This window comes from Prionailurus bengalensis, chromosome D1 (genome assembly GCF_016509475.1).
Source record: "Prionailurus bengalensis isolate Pbe53 chromosome D1, Fcat_Pben_1.1_paternal_pri, whole genome shotgun sequence".
Classification (NCBI taxonomy): Eukaryota; Metazoa; Chordata; class Mammalia; order Carnivora; family Felidae; genus Prionailurus; species Prionailurus bengalensis.
The window spans coordinates 74,145,717-74,165,150 of record NC_057346.1 but is presented as its reverse complement, the minus strand read 5'-3'; the positions used below and the strand labels follow the sequence as shown (position 1 = coordinate 74,165,150).

Sequence of the window (19,434 nt, the reverse complement as noted above, 5' to 3'; positions counted from 1 at the left end):
TCCAGCTCTCCTCTCGCAGACCCCCTGACTGGTATCCTGGTCTCTAGTCTGTCCCCCTCAATTTCACTTGCTATACTCTGCCAGCGGGACAGACCAAAATCTGATAATGCAGGAAACTGAGGACAAAGCTTTGGACCTATACCCACACAGGCCTGCTCATGGCATGGTACCTGGAGAGAATGGAGCTGGGCCCAGAAGTCAAATATGAATGATACCAAGGACCTGAGAAGCATCTAACTCTGCCAAGATCTGACTTCCCACCCCATTACCCATGACCCTAGTGATGAAACTGAGTAATGAGCTCTAATGCTGGACATTAACCTTCCTTGGGTCTTTAGTCGTGACCTGTGTTTTCACCCTACCTAATGCAGAAGTTGGAGCATATCTTGGTACCCTGGGACCTTGGCTAAATTTGAAGATGAATCTGACAGTCTAAGCCAAACTATAGGTTTTGCTCCAGTCATCCTCAGAAAGAGCAGTTTGAACTTGCCTTTGCCACTCAAAACTTCAGGAGACCCAAGACAATATTCCATGGGCCTGATGAACTAGACTGTGAAGGCCACAGGGTGGCACACTGTGCAAATGGGGTTTTAGCTTCCTGGTGAAGCTATCCTGGGTGAGAACAACTCCTGGGAAGCTGGCCCAGCCTGGACTATGGACAAAGGCCACAGGAACTTCTAGGGACAGAATTCCAGGGCATCCCTGTGGTCTCTGCACTGTCTGGGTTCTCCCTGCATGGTGGAGTTCCCCCCTGCCCCATGTCACAGCTCTTCTGGGGCCAGCAGGGCCTCAGGATGGCTGATGCTGTTATGGCATCAGGGCAGGGCTGGCAGTGGCTCAGCCCCCCAGACTCCATTTGGGGAAGACGGGGCTTACCTTTGTTAAAGAAGTCACAGTCATAAGCTGAAAGAGAAAGAAAAGACTTTTTGAGAAACCTGGAACAGATGGACAGAGCCATGGCCCCTAGCAATCCCAGCTGTCCCAGATTTAGCTTGCCTCCCAAACTCCAAGATTTAGGCATGGTCACCGGATTCATGTATCTTAAGGTGTAGGAAATACCATGGCTCCTTTCTGTACCCCCAGCACAAAGCTCAAAGCCTGGCCTAGAGTAGGCACTCAGCATGCATCAAATGAATGAATGAATGAATGAATGAATGTTGGACAGAATGGTGTGTTTTGTGTGGTCCCAAAGGGCAAGGTGAGAATCAAGAAGTGGAAACTCCAATAAGAAATGTTATAGCAGGTCCTGGAGGAATACAAGCACAAGGTACAAATTGGTATTTCAAGAACCTTGGGTAGAAGGGAACCAGGGGCCTCTAAGATCCAAGGCTTCTTCAGGTCCCTGGGTGTAGTTTCCATCAGGTTTTGACAAGCTCTTCCAAGTGTGTGCTCAGCGCACCCTCTAGTGGCCCAGCCCAGCACCACAGCCTATTGCCCTGGGACCTGAGACATGGATTCTTTAGTCCATTGGGGTAAACTTGGGACCTTGCAGGGGTACCTAAAGCCAGAAGCAAGGCCATGAGGAACCACTTGGGTAGGCTGAGGAGGATTCTCCCTCGCTTGTAGGCATGGTCTGAAGAGAGCCACCAACTCCACTGCATTTGGCATTGACCTCTAGAAAGAGCACTAGCAGTTAGATTGACCCACCATGTGGTTATGGGAAAGTACTCACTTTTCCTCACTTGTTGACTCACAAGATTGAACTAGAGAATTAGATCTCAGAGTCTCTGGTTTCAAGTGTGTACCAGGTCTGGGGGAGATAGTCTGGAAAAGTCAGACCTGAGTTCAAATTGCATCTCTCTCACTCTTCAACTGTGCATACTGGGACAAGTTACTCAACCTTTCTGAAATTTAATGCCCTACTTTATAGGATGGGACCACCACTAGTATCTGCCCCATGGATTTGTGAGGTCTGGACTAGGGTAAGGCAAATGCTTACCTTGGGTGCAAAATGTAAGAGGGCGTCAAAAATCTCAGTAATTAAGATATATAGTATTTTAACACACCGTTTAAAAACTTTTGAAGTTAATGCAAAAATACCCACTATAAACAAAATATCAAAAATTTTAAATAAGGACAGGATCAATGACAGTGCCTTGCAGAGCCACACTGGATCCTGAGGCAGAAGGGAAAATCAATAATACTGATCCTGCCATTACTTAAAACTTTGACTTTTTGTTCACCAAAGCCGAAGAGAGTTTTGCACTAAGTTTGAGTTTTTAAAACAATTACCTTAAAATGTGATTTATCTCCATTACTGAGATCTTGGTGCCCCTTAAATCTTGTGTCCCAGGTGAGGTGTCTTTTATTTCACTCTAGCCCTAAAGATTAAGTGAGTTAACGCGGAGATGGCTCAGGGCCTGGCACACAGCAGATACTTGTAAATATGTGTTCCCTTCTCTTTCAAGAAGGATTTTTACCTGAGGAATAGAGGGAGGACCACTGAGCATCCACAGAGCATCTGCAGTGGGAGGGTCCAGAGGAAGATGGACAGATAAAAGGGAGGCCAAAGGCGGATTCTGTTCCATCTTCTTCCTAGGGTCATCCTGCCTGGAGCTCTCAGGGCTCAGGACATGCCGGCCCCACGTCCCCATAAAAAATGACAGCGACCTCAGTAATAGCATAGAGCACTGTGCCAAGGGCTTTACATGTGTTATCTCACTGACAGCTCACAGCACCCTGCAAGGCAGGTATGGTTCCCTCAGCCCTCGACTACGAGTCAGAGCGTGAAGAACATGCCCCAGGTCACCCCACTTGGTGACCGCTAACCCAGAGAGTCTGGCCCCAGTGCTTGTGTAATAACCACTGCACCCCAAAGTGAGGCATAAATGCACCAGGAAGATCACTGGTGTGCAGGAACAAATAATAAAAAATAAGTTAATGAATAATTTAACTTTCTACATATTTTATTTAATTTTTAAAATATTCACTTTTATATCTGCTGTATGACATACATTTACACTACTAACAGTATATTTATGTACATGCATCTATGTATATGTATGCATGCATGCTGGAAATATTTTTACAGGATAGGAGCAGACAGCCCAGGGCGTTTGCAGACCACCATTGCACTAAATAAACTGATGTCTTGTGCTGTCTCTGATGGGGCCTGTGTGTGTTAGCTGACAAAGGGCTTTTACATTCACTATCCCATTTGATCCTCACAATGAAGCTGGTGGGGCAGGTCTATTCCTACTTTTCAGATGAGAAAATTGAGCCCTGGAGAGGCTGAATGACTTGTTAAGGCCATTTGCAAATGGTTAAGGCCACACAGCTTGCAAATGGCAGCTGTGGGTCTGAAACCCGGGGCTCCTCACTCCTCTGGTAGAGTGGGTAAGGGCACAGGTCTGCAGCCAGACCATCTGAAGATGAGCCCTGGATTGACCACTAACCTATGTGACCTTGAGCATGTTACTTAATCTCTGCCTCTGTCTAACCTGCTCCCCAACTGTAAAACAGGAATAAATGGTCCTACTTCGTAGGGTTTTGTAAAAATTCAATGAAAGAGACAGGCAAACCTGTATCCAGTTGAGGAGGATGCGCCTGGAACATACCAAGTACTCAATAAACACTAGCCACTAGAGACTGATGGCGCCCCACGGGCCTGCCCACAGAGGGGTCCCCACTCCCTACCTTGGCTGATTGGTCTGGATACTCACGGCAGAGGTGTGGGGTCCTCCAGTCCACAGCCACCCCATGCTGACAGCACTGGTGGGCATAGGCAGACACGCTGGCACAGAAACACTCACAGTCACCACCCCGGTTGCACCCACATGTGTCTGTCAGGCAGTTTGAGTAAAACCAAGTGACATCGACCTAAGGGAGGTCAGAAGTCAGAGGTCAGAGGACAGCTCCTGAATGTTAGCTCTTCAGCTTCTCAACCAATGCCACTTAGCCTTAGAGAGTGGTATAAACATGAAGGGGCCACAGGGCAGGGCGAGCTGCCCGGGTGGGGTGAGGGCAGACAGGTGGCCAACTCAGAAGGAAACAACTCCATGGCCCAGACAGATCCTACTTTTGAGAACTGGGCTCTCACCTTCCCCAGGCCTATGCTATTGGATCCAGGGGCTAAGGATGTGGCTGAGAAACAGATGTGGGGTATGAACTCCCAGCCAAGGCCAGAGACAGCCAAGGCCAGCCCGACAGCAGCCTTGAAAGCCCTGGAGGGGACCATGCGAAGCTAAGCGCCAGCTCCCCTCTGTCTCCTCTGAGGGCAGAACAGGCAGCGGGCCGATGCCACAGCATAACGGGTTTTTGTTCACTGTTCAGAAGGACTTCCTCATCAGAGCCAGATTGAGACAGGTTTGAAAAAGGCATGGAAGGGGTGTGTGGGTGGCTCAGTCCATTGAGCATCTCACTCTTGATTTCGGCTCAGGTCATGATCTCATGGTTTGGTTTGTGGGACTGAGTCCTGTGTGGGGTTCTGTGCTGACAGCACAGAGCCTGCTTGGGATTCTCTCTCCCCCCTCTCCTACTCATGTACATGCGCATGCACACGCACCCTCTCTTTCTCTCTCTCTCAACAATAAAAAAATATTCTCTCTCTCTCTCTCTCTCTCTCTCTCAAAATAAATAAACAATAAGAAAATTCTCTCTCTCTCTCCATCTGCCCCTCTCCCACTCTCTTTCTTAAAATAAAAGGGGGCATGGAAGCTGTTTGTCTGGCTGTCTGTCCTGGGTCATCTGGGAATCTGGGAAAACAGGGCAGACTCATCTGAGCTAGCTGGAGGCAGGGAATTGGCAGAGGGGGATCTCCTTTCTAGACCTGAGGTGCCTCTTCTGAGGCATGGGTTGTGGAGTCGGGTGTTCTGAGAGCGGAAGGGATCCCGGGAAGGTGGGGGAGGGAATCAGGAGTGTTGAGGCTGGGGTCCACTCACCACAGGGTGGCAGGTCTCAAACACCTCACTGAGCAGAATGCTGCATTCCTTTCTGGCAAACGGTTCCCGGAGAGGATTCAGGACACATGTGTCCCAGGGGTCAAGGGTATCTGGGCACTGAGAGGCAAAGACACGTCTGTTGATCCCCCTACCCCCACAATGCCTTATTGCCTGGTGTGGTGGACAAACTCCTAGACTGACTCCCATGGTCCCTGACTCCTGAGGTTCAAGCCCTTGTATAATCCCCTCTCCTTGAGTGTGGGAAGGACTTATGAAGGCTTCAAGCTGAAAAAAGAAGGCTAAGGTGATGGGATGGACACGGTTATGTGTATGTGATTGCATTTTTATGTTACATAAGATGGAGAGCCCATCTCTCTGGAGTCTCTCTTTTGCTGGCTGTGAGGAAGCAAGCGACCGTGTTGGGGAATCTCACATGACCAGAATGGTGAGTGGTCTTTAGGAGCCGAGGGTCCTCTCTAGCCAACAGCTAGCAAAACCACTGAAGCTCTCCGTTCTATGGCTGCAAGGAACTGAATGCTACTGACAACCCCCCAGCTGGTGGGGAAGGAGATACCTCCCTAGTTGAACATCCAGATGAGAGCTCAGCCCTGGCTGACACCTTGGTAGCAGACTGTGATACCCTAAGCAAAGAACCGAGTCAAGCCCTGCCCTGACTCTTGACCCACAGAAACTGAGATAATACATGTGTGTGGTTAAATGCTGCCAAATCTGCAGTAACGTTGTTACACAGCTATAGATAACTAATAACTAATACAGACTTCCCCAATGTCTGACAAGCCTCCTCCATCAGGCCTACATTCTCACATAACACACCCCTCCCCCGCACTGGCCCAGGATATGCCAAGGGATTATTGAGAGGAGCAGCAGTAGGGGATCAGAGGAGGGGAGCAATACAAGTTAGTCACCCTCTCTGCTTCTTTTAAATGGGAGTGGGCTAGAGCACACCCTTCTGAGACTATGAGAACAGCCTTGTCCCACCTCAGGATTATACTGAGGACGATGCCCTGACCCGAAGCTACATAAGCTCACCTTCGTCTATTACCCAACAGAGAATTAGGGACCTAAAATGACCCAGTCCGAGAAAGGCAAATATGTAACATTCATATCACCACTGTCTGCTGCTGTACTCATGGCAGACATAACTAATCAACCACAGTTCTCCTTCTAGCTGAGCCTGACACAAGTCTTAGGTATTTCTCAGCATAGCTTCCTAGGCAACCTCTTCTGGCTGATCAAAGCTGTCATGATAAGTCAAATCCAGTCACCATCCCTCTCCTGGCATAGCTCCTTCACAGAGGATGACAGAGAAGATGGAACTTAGTCAAGGTCAACCAGCAAGTCACTGGATGACCCAAGACAAGAACCTAAGTCTCCTGCTCTGAGTTCAGTGCTATTTAGCTCCATAGCTCACAGCTTGCGCACCTCAGCCATCTCTCAACCTGCAGGGACACCCTCCTCATTTCTGCCTCTGTTAAAGTTGTCCTCCCTCTCAGAGGCTTTCTCTCTGATACATGCATCTTTCCAAATATGGCCTATCCTTTAAGTACCACCATACTCCCACCTCCTTCAGGAAGCCTCTGATTGCCTCAGTCCACATGGGTCTCTCTTGGATTCTCCTCTGGGCCAGACCTAGTGCCAGGCACTGGGGACACAGAAGATGGGTAAGACGGTCATGCTTCAATAAGCCTTATCTTCCCTGGCAGGTGGTCATGTCTCCTAAGACAAAGACTTTGTCTCCTTTGCAGCCCCTACCCTCCTGCCAGGGCTTGATCTGGAGCACACATGCAGCTCGATTTGTGAGGTGGGTGGTATGTGTCCTCAGGCTGCAGAGTCTAAGGCTGGGGATGCTGGGTCAGAGGCTGGTGGAGCAGTTGCAGGAGCAGCCTCACTGGGGAGCAGTCTCTGACTGGGGTTCCCTCCGTGCTGGCCAGGGCCCATCTGAGTGAAGGAGTAAGCCAGCCTAGGGAGGTTTTACCTCAACTGCAGCCCAACTGCTGCCAAACTCCTGGGGGTTAGTTAACTCTAAATTCTCCGGAGTCCTCATCTCATTGATGGTTTTTAAGTCAAAGTTCCCACAGAGTCCAGCCAGCTGGCCCTGAAAGAAGAGAGAACACGACGGTCACCTGCAGGAACACCAGGGATGAACCACTGGAAGAGGAGTCACCATGAGCCCAGGAATCTGTCATGGACCCAGAAGCAACTTCTGGAGTCACAATGTAAAGAGGAATAGGAGAAGAGTCAGGGGAGAAGGGCACAGAGTGGGGTGTAGGCAGATAGGACATGATGCTCCTAGCTCCTCAGTGAGGGTATAGTTCATGCGAGGATGCCTAAGGCCTGGATCAGCCCCAGACAGGAGCAGAGGGCCCTGTGAGGGTCACTGCTCGTGCAACTACCTGCCATTGTGGCCCAGCCTGGACGTGCACTGTGGTTCTTTGGTCCCATAAGAGGGTGATGTGTTCCCTTGGGAAATGCACCAATGTGAAAAACCCTGCTTGCCAGGTGTGGACCTCCTGCTTCTCATCCAGGAAGCTCTCAGGACTCTAGGGGGACAGAGACAGTCATTCCTGTGCCCTGAGTGTCCCCCAATACCTGGGTCAGTGGGGCCCAGATCTAAGTCATTGTCCAGTCCCAGGAAATCATGCCTCCCTCATGCCCTGACATTGACCTCTGTGTTCTTGACTCTAACCAAGGAATTCAATCTGGGCTGCTGACTCAACGGCTCCAAGAGAAACTGCTGTGGTAAGGAAACCAGTCCCCAGCCCTCTTCTGCCCCTGGCCCCTGTCAACATACAAATCGTTCGTACAACCTTAACCTGCACCAGGCCTTACAGGATTTCCTGAGTCATCATCAAAGATAATGAGTGAGTTCCCAACGTTGATGGAAATAAACTTCCTGCAGATGATGCCAGAGCTGTAGCAGTCTACGTTTTCTACAATCACAGAGAAACTGAAATCCGATGTGCTCTGAGAAGAAAATAAGTCAGTTCATCAAGCCAGGGAGGGAAAAGATCCTGCAGACAGGCACAGAGGTAGCGGGACATGGACTCTGAGGTGGTTTTCAATCCACTTCTACTTCTTATTAACTGTGTGACTTTGGGAAACTTCTTCAGTTCTCCAAAGGTCAATTTCATGTAGTCACTCTCCAAAAAGTATCTGATGGATGGATGGATGGATGGATGGATAGATGAATGAATGAATTTATAAGAGGATGATTGGTGCTGACAGGGGTGAGGGACAGGGGTACTATCTTATATCCATTGACGATAGTAGTGAAGCCTTTTTGGAGGGCACTTTTCAAGCACTGTGTACAGCTTTTTATAGCATTTCCGCTTACAAGAGTCTAGAGACACATCCACAAAAGTATTCATTGAGCATTTAAATATCAGCAACAACCTAAATGCCCATCAATGGGGGGATAATAAAACAAACTAGAGCATGTCCTCTCTGTAGAATTTTACAGAAAGAAGAAAGGAGTATGTACTGACTGCATGAGATCATGACTAAGGTATGTTCTGTTAAGTGAATAGAGCAAATTGTAGAATTCTATCCACATAAACTAAACCAAGTACATGTGTGCATGTGTATATGTGTGTATGTCTGTCTTGTGGAAAGTGATCTTGCAGGATTCACATCTGACTGTTATGAGCAGGGAATGAGAACAGAAGAGGTATGAAGGGAAACACTCATTCCTAACATATGCTTCTATATTGTTTTAAATGCCCGTGAAGAGCATGCATTACCTTTGAAATTTTAAAATTAAAATGGGTATAATCTGTCTCAGAGTTACAGAAATTATGTGAAAGACCCCAGTACAGTGCCTCCTCCATAGATAAGACTCATTCCATAGAAGGTTTGTCATTATTATTATTACTCTTACTATTATATAGTGTGACAGGCCCTTAGCAAAACCAAGGTCCCCTGAGAGTGTCGCTGGCACTCTCCCACCTGCCCTGTTGGTACCGCTCTTCTCCTTCTGGAGGGGATCCTGCTTCTACTATGCCCCTCACCCTACATCACCATCCCTTTTTTGTTGCATAAGCTGACAGCTTTAGCACGTGACTCCTTAAGCACACCAAATGTCCCATCAGATTTCTTGGTTCACACCTGACACCAGCTCTGCTACTGCCTAGATGTGTGATCTCAGGCAAGACACCTGACTTCCCTAAGCCCAAGTTGCTGCACCTATAACATGGGGCAAATATATTCTACCTCATAGGATTGATACGAGAACTAAGTAAAATAATCCTCAAAATTGGCTCAGGAGACCACCAGGCATATAATAAAAGTTTAGAAAACATGAGCTCTTACTACAGATAGAAAAACCATTGGGACCCAATGGGGCGAGGCTATAATGGTGAGTGGACATGCAGTGGGGTATTTCATGCCTGGTGAGCTCTGTCTAGCTCTGAACCTGCTCCTCAGCACTTCTTTCAGTCGCTAGCTAGCCATACCCCCAGGCTTAGATCCCTCCACCCACCTAATTGTGCGACAGACTGGAGTCTAGAATATCACCGTGCCTGACAGGTCCTCAGCCTCAGATGCCCTGGGTCCCCATAGCGCCAGCCCATCAGACACCTCCAGGAGCTCACCTTGACCAGGTGCACTTTGCATGCTCCCACAAAGTCAAACGGGAGCCCATCAAACGTGCGGTAGTGCCGGTCGCCATAGGCCGTGCAGGTGGAAGCACAGGGGTGGAGAGCGCACTGGAATGAGCCCCGCTGGCACACACTGAAACACATGTGCCCAGACCAGCTCGCAGGGCACCCCCCCACACACACATACACTCTGAATACCCACGACAGAGCCATTGCCTGTAGAGTTCCCACTATGTGCCTCTGGGCTAGGGGGTCACAAACACCAGCAACCTTCAACAGAAGCCTGCCGGTCACAAACTCACATTCATGTAAACATTTACAGAAACACCCCCCCCCCAAATTTCCATCTATACATACACTTGTATATACACAAACATCCCTAAATAACACACAAGCACGCAACATGAGTATGAACATGGTGGAAGGGGAATGCTAGACTGTACTCACGATCACGCTTCTCATATCCATCCTCATCCCAGCTAAAAGCAGAATGTGAACAGTACCCTCACTTACCAGGTATGGCAGGGAGACATGACCTGGTCCCCAGGGAAATACTCCTTCCCCTTCCAAGTGCATGGGCAATCCTCTGGCAGGAAACATGCATCCCCGTGTCTGAGCAAGCTGTAGGGACACAGCAAGCAGGTGGTCAGGAAAGCACCCTTCCCATATCTGCCATCTATGGAAGACCCTGCATCCACGTGGATACCGAGGGGCGGTTCTTAGCATTTATGCCAAAGAAACTGACCATGTACCCAACTACCATCCTGCTGCTGCCCAGTGGGGCAACTGGAAAAACCAGAGACAGACTTGGCCCACGTCAGAAGCCTCTGCTATCCATCAGGAAGCAAGGCTCAGTTCCACTAGCCGCATCCCCCCGGCCAGGCTAGACACCAGTTGCCTCTTAGGCACTAGCTGTATATTAATAAACAGATCATGAATGTGGGCATTGACCCTCTTACTCCAGTTGCTCATGGGACAACCAGTAGACCTGCACTGAAAGAAATGTTAGTGGAACTTTTTCAGGAAGATGGAAACTCAGATCCACATGAAGAAATGAACAGCTCCAAAAAATGGAAAATATGGTGAAAGGCAACTTTAGGAATTATTTCTTAATTTCTTTAAAAGATAATTGAGCATTTAGAGCAAGGTTAAGGTCAATGAATTGGGTGGTGTATAATATATGTAGAAGTAAAATGCATGACAATAACAGCACAAAGGATAAGGAGTAAGTAAATGAAAGTATACTGGTGTAAATACTCTATATAAAGTGATAAAATATTAATTCACAGTAGATTGATAAATGAAACATGCGTATTATAATCTCTAGAAAAACACAAAAAATAAAAATGCCAAGATATATAGTTAAAATGAAGTAAAAGAAATAAAATAGAATATTAAAAATACTTAGCCCCCAAAAAGGAAAGAAAAGATGGGAAAAAAAAAAAACAATAGAACAGACAGATAACAAAGAACAAGATGGTAGTATTAAATCCAATCCAATTGCATTAAATCCAAATGTATTTCTCACTTCGATTCAAAGTGAAAAATTGTAACATTGGCTAAAAAAGCAAGACCCAACTATATTTTGTTTACAAAAGACACAATTGAAGTAAAAGCACAGATACGTTAAAAGTAAAATTCCAGGAAAAAATACCATGCAAACATCAGTTATAAGAAAGATGGAGTGGCCTTATTAACATCAGACAAAGCAGACTTCAGGCCAAGTAGCATTAACAGCAACAGGAGGAATATGTCATGGCAACGGAAGAGACCATTTATTAAGAGAACACAACAATCCTAAATGGGCATGCACCAAGCAACAGAGCTTTAAAAGCAGAAGCAAAAACGCATAGAACTAAAAGGAGAAAGAGACAAATCCACAGTTAAAATTGGAAATCTCAACACTACACTCCATTAATGATAGAACAAAAAATTCTTCAAAGATGTAGGAGATGTGAAAAATCGGACATTGCTCTTAACCTAATCGACAATTTAAAAACTCTATACAGAACAAGATGGAGTCACTCATGTCAAGCAGTGGCCTGTGTCAAACAACGACAGTAGCAGGTAAGGGCATTGCAGCCAAGACCAGATATCACCAAGACCAGCACCAGCTTATGACACACTCAGAACTGATAGCCAGCAGACACAGAGATCTGCAAAGCCCCAAGACTGATTAAATCCCTTTAAAAAGGGAGGATTTTTGCAGCAAACTGTCAGACTCCTCAGACACTGACCCCTCTTCAAAAAGGCACCTGCTGCCAAAGGTTCTGCCTGATTGATCTCCGAACAGAACAGAGATCGTTCACTGCTTGAACATAATAAGCAGTAAACGCGAACAGTTGATCTGGACCGGACCTAGGCCTTATCTCAACTGTGTGTCTGACTTAGCGTTTGTTTTATTAGCTTCCTACCCTTATTCCATCTCGTTTGTTGTGTGACTTGTCCTGTGCTTTGCTTTGTGTGACATGTATGAAGCCAAGTTAAACACATGAGTTAAACACATGTCATTGAGTTTGGAATACTGAACCTGCTTTATAATTATGCTAACCTTGCTTTATGACTGAATAAAGCTCACATTGTGGAAAGACACAACTCATGTGTGTGCCTTCGTAGTGTGCTCATGACACTGTATATCCAGTCACAGCAAAGTGCACGTTATTTTCAAGCATTCATGGAAGGTTCACCCAGACAACTATATTCTGGACCATAAAAACTCAGTAAATTTCAGAGGTTTGAAATCATACAAAGTATATTATCTGATCACAGTGAAACTAAATTAGAAATCAGGAACAAACAAATATAAAAAAAAAACTCCAAACATTTCAAAATTTTGTAACATTTCTAAATAACTCATGGGTCAAAAAAGAAATCACAAAGGAAATAGAAAAGATTACAACAAAAATAATAAAAACATGTTATATCAAAAATTTTAGAGTGAGCTAAGGCATTGCTTACAGAGAAATTTATAGCTTTAAATGCTTGTATTAGAAATAACAAAAGATTACAATAAAAGATCTCAAATAGAAATATAAGAGCAAGTTAAATCCAAAGTAAGTAGTAAGAAGGAAATAATAAAGATAAGAGCAGAAGTCAGTGAAATAGAAAACAGAAAAACAATAGGAAAAAAAATCAATGAAACCAGCGTAGTTCTTCGAAAACATCAATAAAACTGACAACCCCCTACCTAGACCGGATAGTACAAAAAAGGAAAAAATCCAATTACCAATATCTGGAAAAAGAGAAAACATCACTGCAGATCCTACAGATATTAAAAGGAAAATAAAGAAATACTTTTATGATGTAAAGTCCATAAACTTGACAACTTAGATGGAAGGAACAACAAAGACATCAAATACCTATGAACAAATTCAATGGCACATGTCCAAAACCTTTCCATGAAAACTATGAAACACTGCTGAGAGAAATTAAAGAACATCCAGTAAATGGGATAATGCCATATTCATGCACTGAACGACTCACTAGTGCGAAGACATCAGCTCTCATCAAACCGACTTCTAGATGCAACACAAAACCAATTAAAATCCCAGAGGCTTTTCTGTAGAAATTCCCAAGCTAATCCTAAATTTACATGGGAATGCAAAGACCTAGAAGTGTCCACATCTTTGAAAAAGAATAAAGTTGGAGCACTATCACTTTCTGATTTCAAGACTTACTATATAGCTTCAGAAATCAAAAACGGTGTGATACAGGCCTAAAGATAGACAAACAGGGGCACCTGGGCGGCTGTCGGTTGAATGTCCAACTTTGACTCAGGTCATGATCTCACAGTTTGTGAGTTCAAGCCCCACATCAGACTCACTGCTGTCAAGGCGAAGCCTGCTTCAAATTCTCTGTCCCCCTCACTCTCTTCCCCTTCCCCGCTCATGCTCTCTCTCAAAAATAAATAAACATTAAAAAAATGTAAAGAGAAACAAATAGATCAATGGTACAGAATAGAGAGTCCTGAAATAGACCCACATTTATACAGTCAATTGATTTTTTAACAAAGGTACCAAAGCAATTCAATAGGGAGAGAAAAGTCTTTTATTAAAATGGAGCTAGAACCACTTGATATCCATCAGAAAAAATAAAATGAAACTTGACTCCATTTTACAATATAGAATCATTTCAGATAGGTTATAGAATCAAATGTAAAAGCTAAAATTGTAAAGCTACAAAGGGAAAACATTGGAGAATGTCTTTGTGGCCTTAGAGTTGCAATTACTTAGGACACAGAGAACACTGATCATAAAGAAAAAAATGATAAATTAAAATCAAAATTTAAAACTTCTGCTCATAATCAATTTTTAGACATCTTAATATACATTAAGTAAAAAAAATAACCACGGACAAGGAGAAAATATTGGCAATGTATATATTTGTTAAGGAAATAACTTCTACAACTTAAAGAAAATAGTCAACCAGATAAGAAATGGGCAAAAGACTTGAGTGGAGACTTCACAAAGGAAAATATATGAAGGGTGGGGGGGGACCATGAAAAAGTACTCATTCTCTTTAGGGAAAATTACCAGTTAAAATTACCAATTAAAATTACCAATTAAAACAATAATGAGATACAACAAATAATGAATACTTTTCATAGGTAGGTATGCATGACCATTTAAATTTGTCAAAGCTGGGGTGCCTGGGTGGCGCAGTCGGTTAAGCGTCCGACTTCAGCCAGGTCACGATCTTGCGGTCCGTGGGTTCAAGCCCCGCGTCAGGCTCTGGGCTGATGGCTCAGAGCCTGGAGCCTGTTTCCGATTCTGTGTCTCCCTCTCTCTCTGCCCCTCCCCCGTTCATGCTCTGTCTCTCTCTGTCCCCAAAATAAATAAACGTTGAAAAAAAAATCTTAAAAAAAAATAAATTTGTCAAAACTTAGCCAACTGTATACTTAAAATCTATTTAAAAAAAAATAAATTGGTCAAAGCTTAGCCAACTGTATACTTAAAATCTATGCATTTTACTGTTTATAAATTATGCTACACTTTAAAAAAATTCAAAGGGAAAAAACAGTGAAACACCAAAAGTTGACTGGAAACTGCATAATTAAGAGTAGCCACCATTTTGTTGGGAAACTTCTAAAATGTAAGTTTTGGTAGATTTTTGTTCTCTTGGCCCATACCATTTTCAAGAGAAGAATCCTCTTCATCTCCACCCTGGGACACAGAAGCTTCGGTGCCACTATTGTTGGAAGCAAGCTGGGGAAGAGGGCTGAGGTCCCAGTAGGCTTTCATTTAATCTCCCTGTTTTTACTCTGCATCTCATCCCTCTTGGTGCTCCTGAGATCAAAGTCTCTGATCTGGTTTCTGCAGAAACTTTTACCATCCTGCTGGATGGGGTTAGGGTCGTTTCGTGACCTCAGGGCATGGGGGAGGAAGCCTAGGGGGGTTAACTGCTCCTTACATAGACTTGTAGGGGACATCCTCCTGTCTCACTCCCACTACCCCACCCTCTGAGATGCCTGGAGCCACCTGTCCCTGAAGCTGTCAACATGACACAGGTTGTTTCTCCTGGGCCTCCTCTGCAAGCATCAGCTGTAAACCAAGGTCAGTTTCTACATATCCACCCTTGTTCCTTCTTCAGAAACTATTGACCCATCTTCTAGCACTGTCACTCCCATGCCTGTTCTCTTTGTCCCTGGGGACTTATGGGTTTTTTTCTTTTTTTTTATTCTATTACCAATATTTCATTGTGGGAGGAAGCAGAGGAAAAAAGCCTGGGTTTAATCCACTGTTTTCCCTGAAGACACTTAACCTTCCTAAGCCCTGGTATTTTCGTGCGTAAAACAGGGATAATGACGCCTTCCTCCCAAGGTCACTATGAGAATTTCATTATAGACCTGGGCACACTGCCTAGTGCCTATAGAATTGCAATAAATATTGGTTTCCTGTCCCTTCTTTCCCCATAATTACATCAGGCACCGGCAATGGCTGGCTCACTGCCTTCCACCTTCAGCCCAGACCTTGTCTCTTGCTACCTCCTGAGGGGCCTTCTCTGCTGCTCACCATTTACTGCTCCCTCCTGAGCCTATGCAGAACTGCCAGCATCCCTGAGCACTTGCTGTGTGCCCACCACAGACAATAGCTGTGGCCTCTCTCCTCAAGATACCTCAGTCCATGGAGCATTCTTTCCTTACCTGTTCAGAGATCCTGTCACTTCAGGGTTCTCTCGGGGGCATTTGCAAATATGTGGCATTCAAATGGGGAACACAAAGCTTGTCTGCTCACTTAGAATGCTTACTTTGTGCTACTTTACAAATGAGAAAACTGAGACTCAAGGAAGTTAGCTAACTCACCTAACCCTGACCCTAACCCCTAACCCTAACCCTAACCCTAACCCTAAACCTAAACCCTAACAATAACCCCTAACCCCGAGTTAGGTAAATTAGTTAACTTACTTGAGTCTCAGTGGTAGAATCAAGATTCAAGCCTGACTCCACAGTCTGTACTTATATATACTGTACTACACCACTTAGTGGCCCCAGGGCCCTTGGCTCAGCACCCAGATGCAAAGAAATTTAGAGTGGCACAAACAGCTCCTGTGGCTCCTGCAGTGGCTCAGGGCCCTTTGGAGCAATGTATGACACCCAGATTCTTAGAAGTGCCATAGAAGGAGGTATGGGGCCCAGGGGCCCAGAGGATTCCAGGCATCCCAAGGTACTAGGGCATCTTTAGAAACCTTATCTCAACTCCCAAGAAAACATTCCAGAATGGTAGGAAATGCCTGTCCTTTCTTTACAAGTTGAGACTCTAATAATTTCCTTTGTTTGTTTTTTTTAACTGAAACTAACAAATTATTTTATTTTCAAAATAGAAGGTAAAAAGCACAATAATTATTAGTTCTATTATTCCCTATAATGGATTTGATCATTCAAATCCTTTGAAGTAACCAGTAAATACTCAGATTGTGAGATTTATAATATGCCCTTACTAATAGCAAATGCTTTTATTTTTTTGTGTTTTTTTAATATATGAAATTTATTGTCAAATTGGTTTCCTCTACTAACTTCCTTTGGACAAGCCCCTGTGGAACATGTGTAAGCTCCTCACAGGACATTTCATACAGCTTATGAGCCACTGTGGCAAACACCCCAAGAGGTGATGGCATTCAATATTAACAAGGGGAAGGGAACAAGTCTTAGTAGAGCACTCACGACACAGTGCCTGGCTCCTTGCAGCCATTGTCTCATTCAAGTGGTGTTACTACCCTCAATTCACAGATGAGCAAACCCAGGCTCAGAAAAAGTAAGTGAATTATCTGATGTCACATAGCTAGCGACAAACATTAAGGTGACTGGCCTGGGCCCTCTGGACTGTGGATGTTCTTGGCACGGCTCCAAGACCTGAACTGAACTTCAAATGGACTGGAGCAGAGGAAGAGGATTTGGGTACTGCCCTGTTCAGCCAACAAACAACCAGCAGGACCTTGCAGACAAGAAAACTGATGCCCAGGTGGCCACATAACTTGTCATAGGTCACCCAAGCAATTAGAAATCTTCACATTCTATCCTACCCTTTGGAACATGGGGACTGAAAAGAAAACCCTGCTCTGGCTTTGCAATCTGAGTGAAACTAATCCCTAATGTTGGATAGTGCTTTAGAATCTTGTTTTTCAAATTGTGGTCCCCAGACCAGCAGCATCTGGATCTCCTGGGAGCTTGCTAGAAATGCAGAGTTTCAGGCTGCACCCCAGGCCTCCCGAATCGGGGCCAGACCCCTAATGATTCATGTGCACACTAATGTTTGAGGAATATAGTTTGAGACCACAAACTGTCATTAAGAGGGATCCCACTGAATCCTTCATTCCTGAGCCCCTCTGGGAGAGAGTCATCAGCCCTCATTGTGCAGATGAGGACATGTTCAGAGAGGTCACAGGATGGGTGACTGGCAGAACTGAGCCCAGCTCGCTCAGTTCCACCTGGCCACCATGCTTGGCGGTGAGCAACTCTCAGTTCCTGATTCCAGAGGCCCTGGCTCTCCCTGTCCTCAGAGGGGCAGGCTTGTGCACATAAAGACAGTGCTGCAAGAGGCCTTCAACAACAGATGTTCCTCACAAGCTCATCTGGAGCCTACATGGTAGCAAGTATTGTCTACACCCTACCAGTTGGGCCTAGGATCTTGTGCAGGCTCTGGAGACCTCACATCAGTCTCCTGTGGATGCCCTTGCTTGGGAAGGGGAAGCTCCTAACCCACATTATGACCTCTGTGTAGGGGACCAGACCCCAGGGCTCACAGACCTGGCATGCTCTGGCCAAAGGGCAGGATCTGGAGTAAGCAGAGTCAGGTTTGAGTCATGGCACCCTGGGCCAACCACTTCCCTCTACCCTGCTGTTGGCCTCAGTTTTCCTCATCAGCAAAATGAGAGTAATGATCCTTCCTTTCTCCTAGGAAGGCTCTGAGATTAAAGGAGGTGATAACACAAGGTGTTTTAACTGTTTTACTGTTAACACAGTAAAGCTCTAACTGACTATTCCGTCCCCTTCCAACCCTGACCCCCCCTCACTTCCCTTGGCTGCCAGGCCTGGCCCAGAACTCCCAGCTGACCACTGATCTCTGCACCAGCTAAAGGACACAGCCCCAGGTTGCCAAGTCATGGGATTGGGCACCCACCTTCTTCTCAGGAGTGAGAACTGGCAAACAGGAGGTCAGGGCCCCTGCAGCCACCTCAGCTTACGAGTACCCACGAGGGACACCCACAGAATTCAGCTCCTGTGGCATCTGAGGCACCTGGGCAGGAGACTATTTGCACTGGGTGGGGCCCTTCTTTTTGCCGAATTACGGGGGCACCAGCCCTCTACCTGAGGGTTTTGGCCAGATCTTTACAGGGAAAGGGGCTGAGAGGTGAAACATGGCTTTTCTCTCCTGGGCTTCAACCCACTGGACCTCTGGAGCATGCCACACACCCCATTCAGTGCTTCTACTCCAGTACCTCATGTAATCCTCACGACAACCTGTTGGGGTGGTAGGCATTGTGATTACTACTCTCATGTTACAGATGAGAAGCTGAGCCTTAGAGAGGTTGGGCCTCTTCCTTGTCCAAGGTCACACAGATGGTAAGAAGAAGAGCCAGGTAGAATCCACTCCAATTGGATCCCCACGCCGCCGTTCTTTCTCGGATTCAGTGCCAGTCATTACATCAGCACCGGCCAGCCCTGGGCTGCCGCCTCCAGCATGGCTGTGTGAGGAACTCCTTGCCCCTCCCTCTGCCTCGTGGGTCCCCGGTTCTGCCAGCCTTCAGGGGTGGGGGACCATGAAACATGGATACTCACCCTTGGGGACAGGCACAGCCTGAGAGGCAGGGGCCATGAGCTGGCACGCTCAGGTTCAGCAGCTGCTGCTCACATGTCCTCTCTCTGCTCAGCTCGGGGTCGGTGTGCAGGTCACTGCAGTTCACGAAGACCTGGCCCACTGGGCAGGCAGTGGCTGGAGGAGAAGAGGGTGGCTGCTGGGAGGAGCACGGACGCCCATCAGGCCTGGGAACACCCAGGCCAGGGGGTGGGCTCCTGGGTGGCAGCGGTGACCAGGGAGACCTGGGGACGCAACTACTGGAAGAGGCAGGGAGACAGGGGGCTCTGATGCTTCCAGAGGCATCCCTTGGGTTCCCAGATGCACCACCAGTACCCAGAGTACCATGTGCTCTCCACAGGGCACTGTTCCAGGCATTTTACATGCATTTTCTTACCGAATCCTGCAACACCCTATGAAGCGTTGTTATCCCCCATTTCCCATATCATGGAAAGAAGTCACTTCTGCTTTCAAAGGCATGATAAAGTGAGAGGAAGTGCCTCAAAGAGACCAGGAGGAGAGCCAGAAAGAGGATAGCAATGCAGTGTGGCAGGGTGGCCAGAGGACTTTAAACCACAAGGAAGACAATTTCCCATTACTTACACTTTTGTGACATAAACCTCTTCTCTCTCCCTGAGCCTCCAGTCA

General features: G+C 46.2%; 1 protein-coding gene across 1 annotated transcript in view; it reads right to left on the bottom strand.

Moving 5' to 3' along the window:
- The window catches only part of OTOG (otogelin), a 90,425-nt gene that overhangs the window by 41,658 nt on the left and 29,333 nt on the right, over positions 1-19,434 (bottom strand). The window contains exons 23-31 of the mRNA XM_043582271.1: positions 18,771-18,924; positions 10,010-10,117; positions 9,491-9,629; positions 7,731-7,865; positions 7,295-7,441; positions 6,877-6,996; positions 4,881-4,997; positions 3,663-3,819; positions 877-903 (exon numbers count right to left, since the gene is read on the bottom strand). Coding sequence (XP_043438206.1) covers positions 877-903; positions 3,663-3,819; positions 4,881-4,997; positions 6,877-6,996; positions 7,295-7,441; positions 7,731-7,865; positions 9,491-9,629; positions 10,010-10,117; positions 18,771-18,924 — 1,104 coding nt within the window. The remainder of the gene's footprint in view (positions 1-876; positions 904-3,662; positions 3,820-4,880; positions 4,998-6,876; positions 6,997-7,294; positions 7,442-7,730; positions 7,866-9,490; positions 9,630-10,009; positions 10,118-18,770; positions 18,925-19,434) is intronic.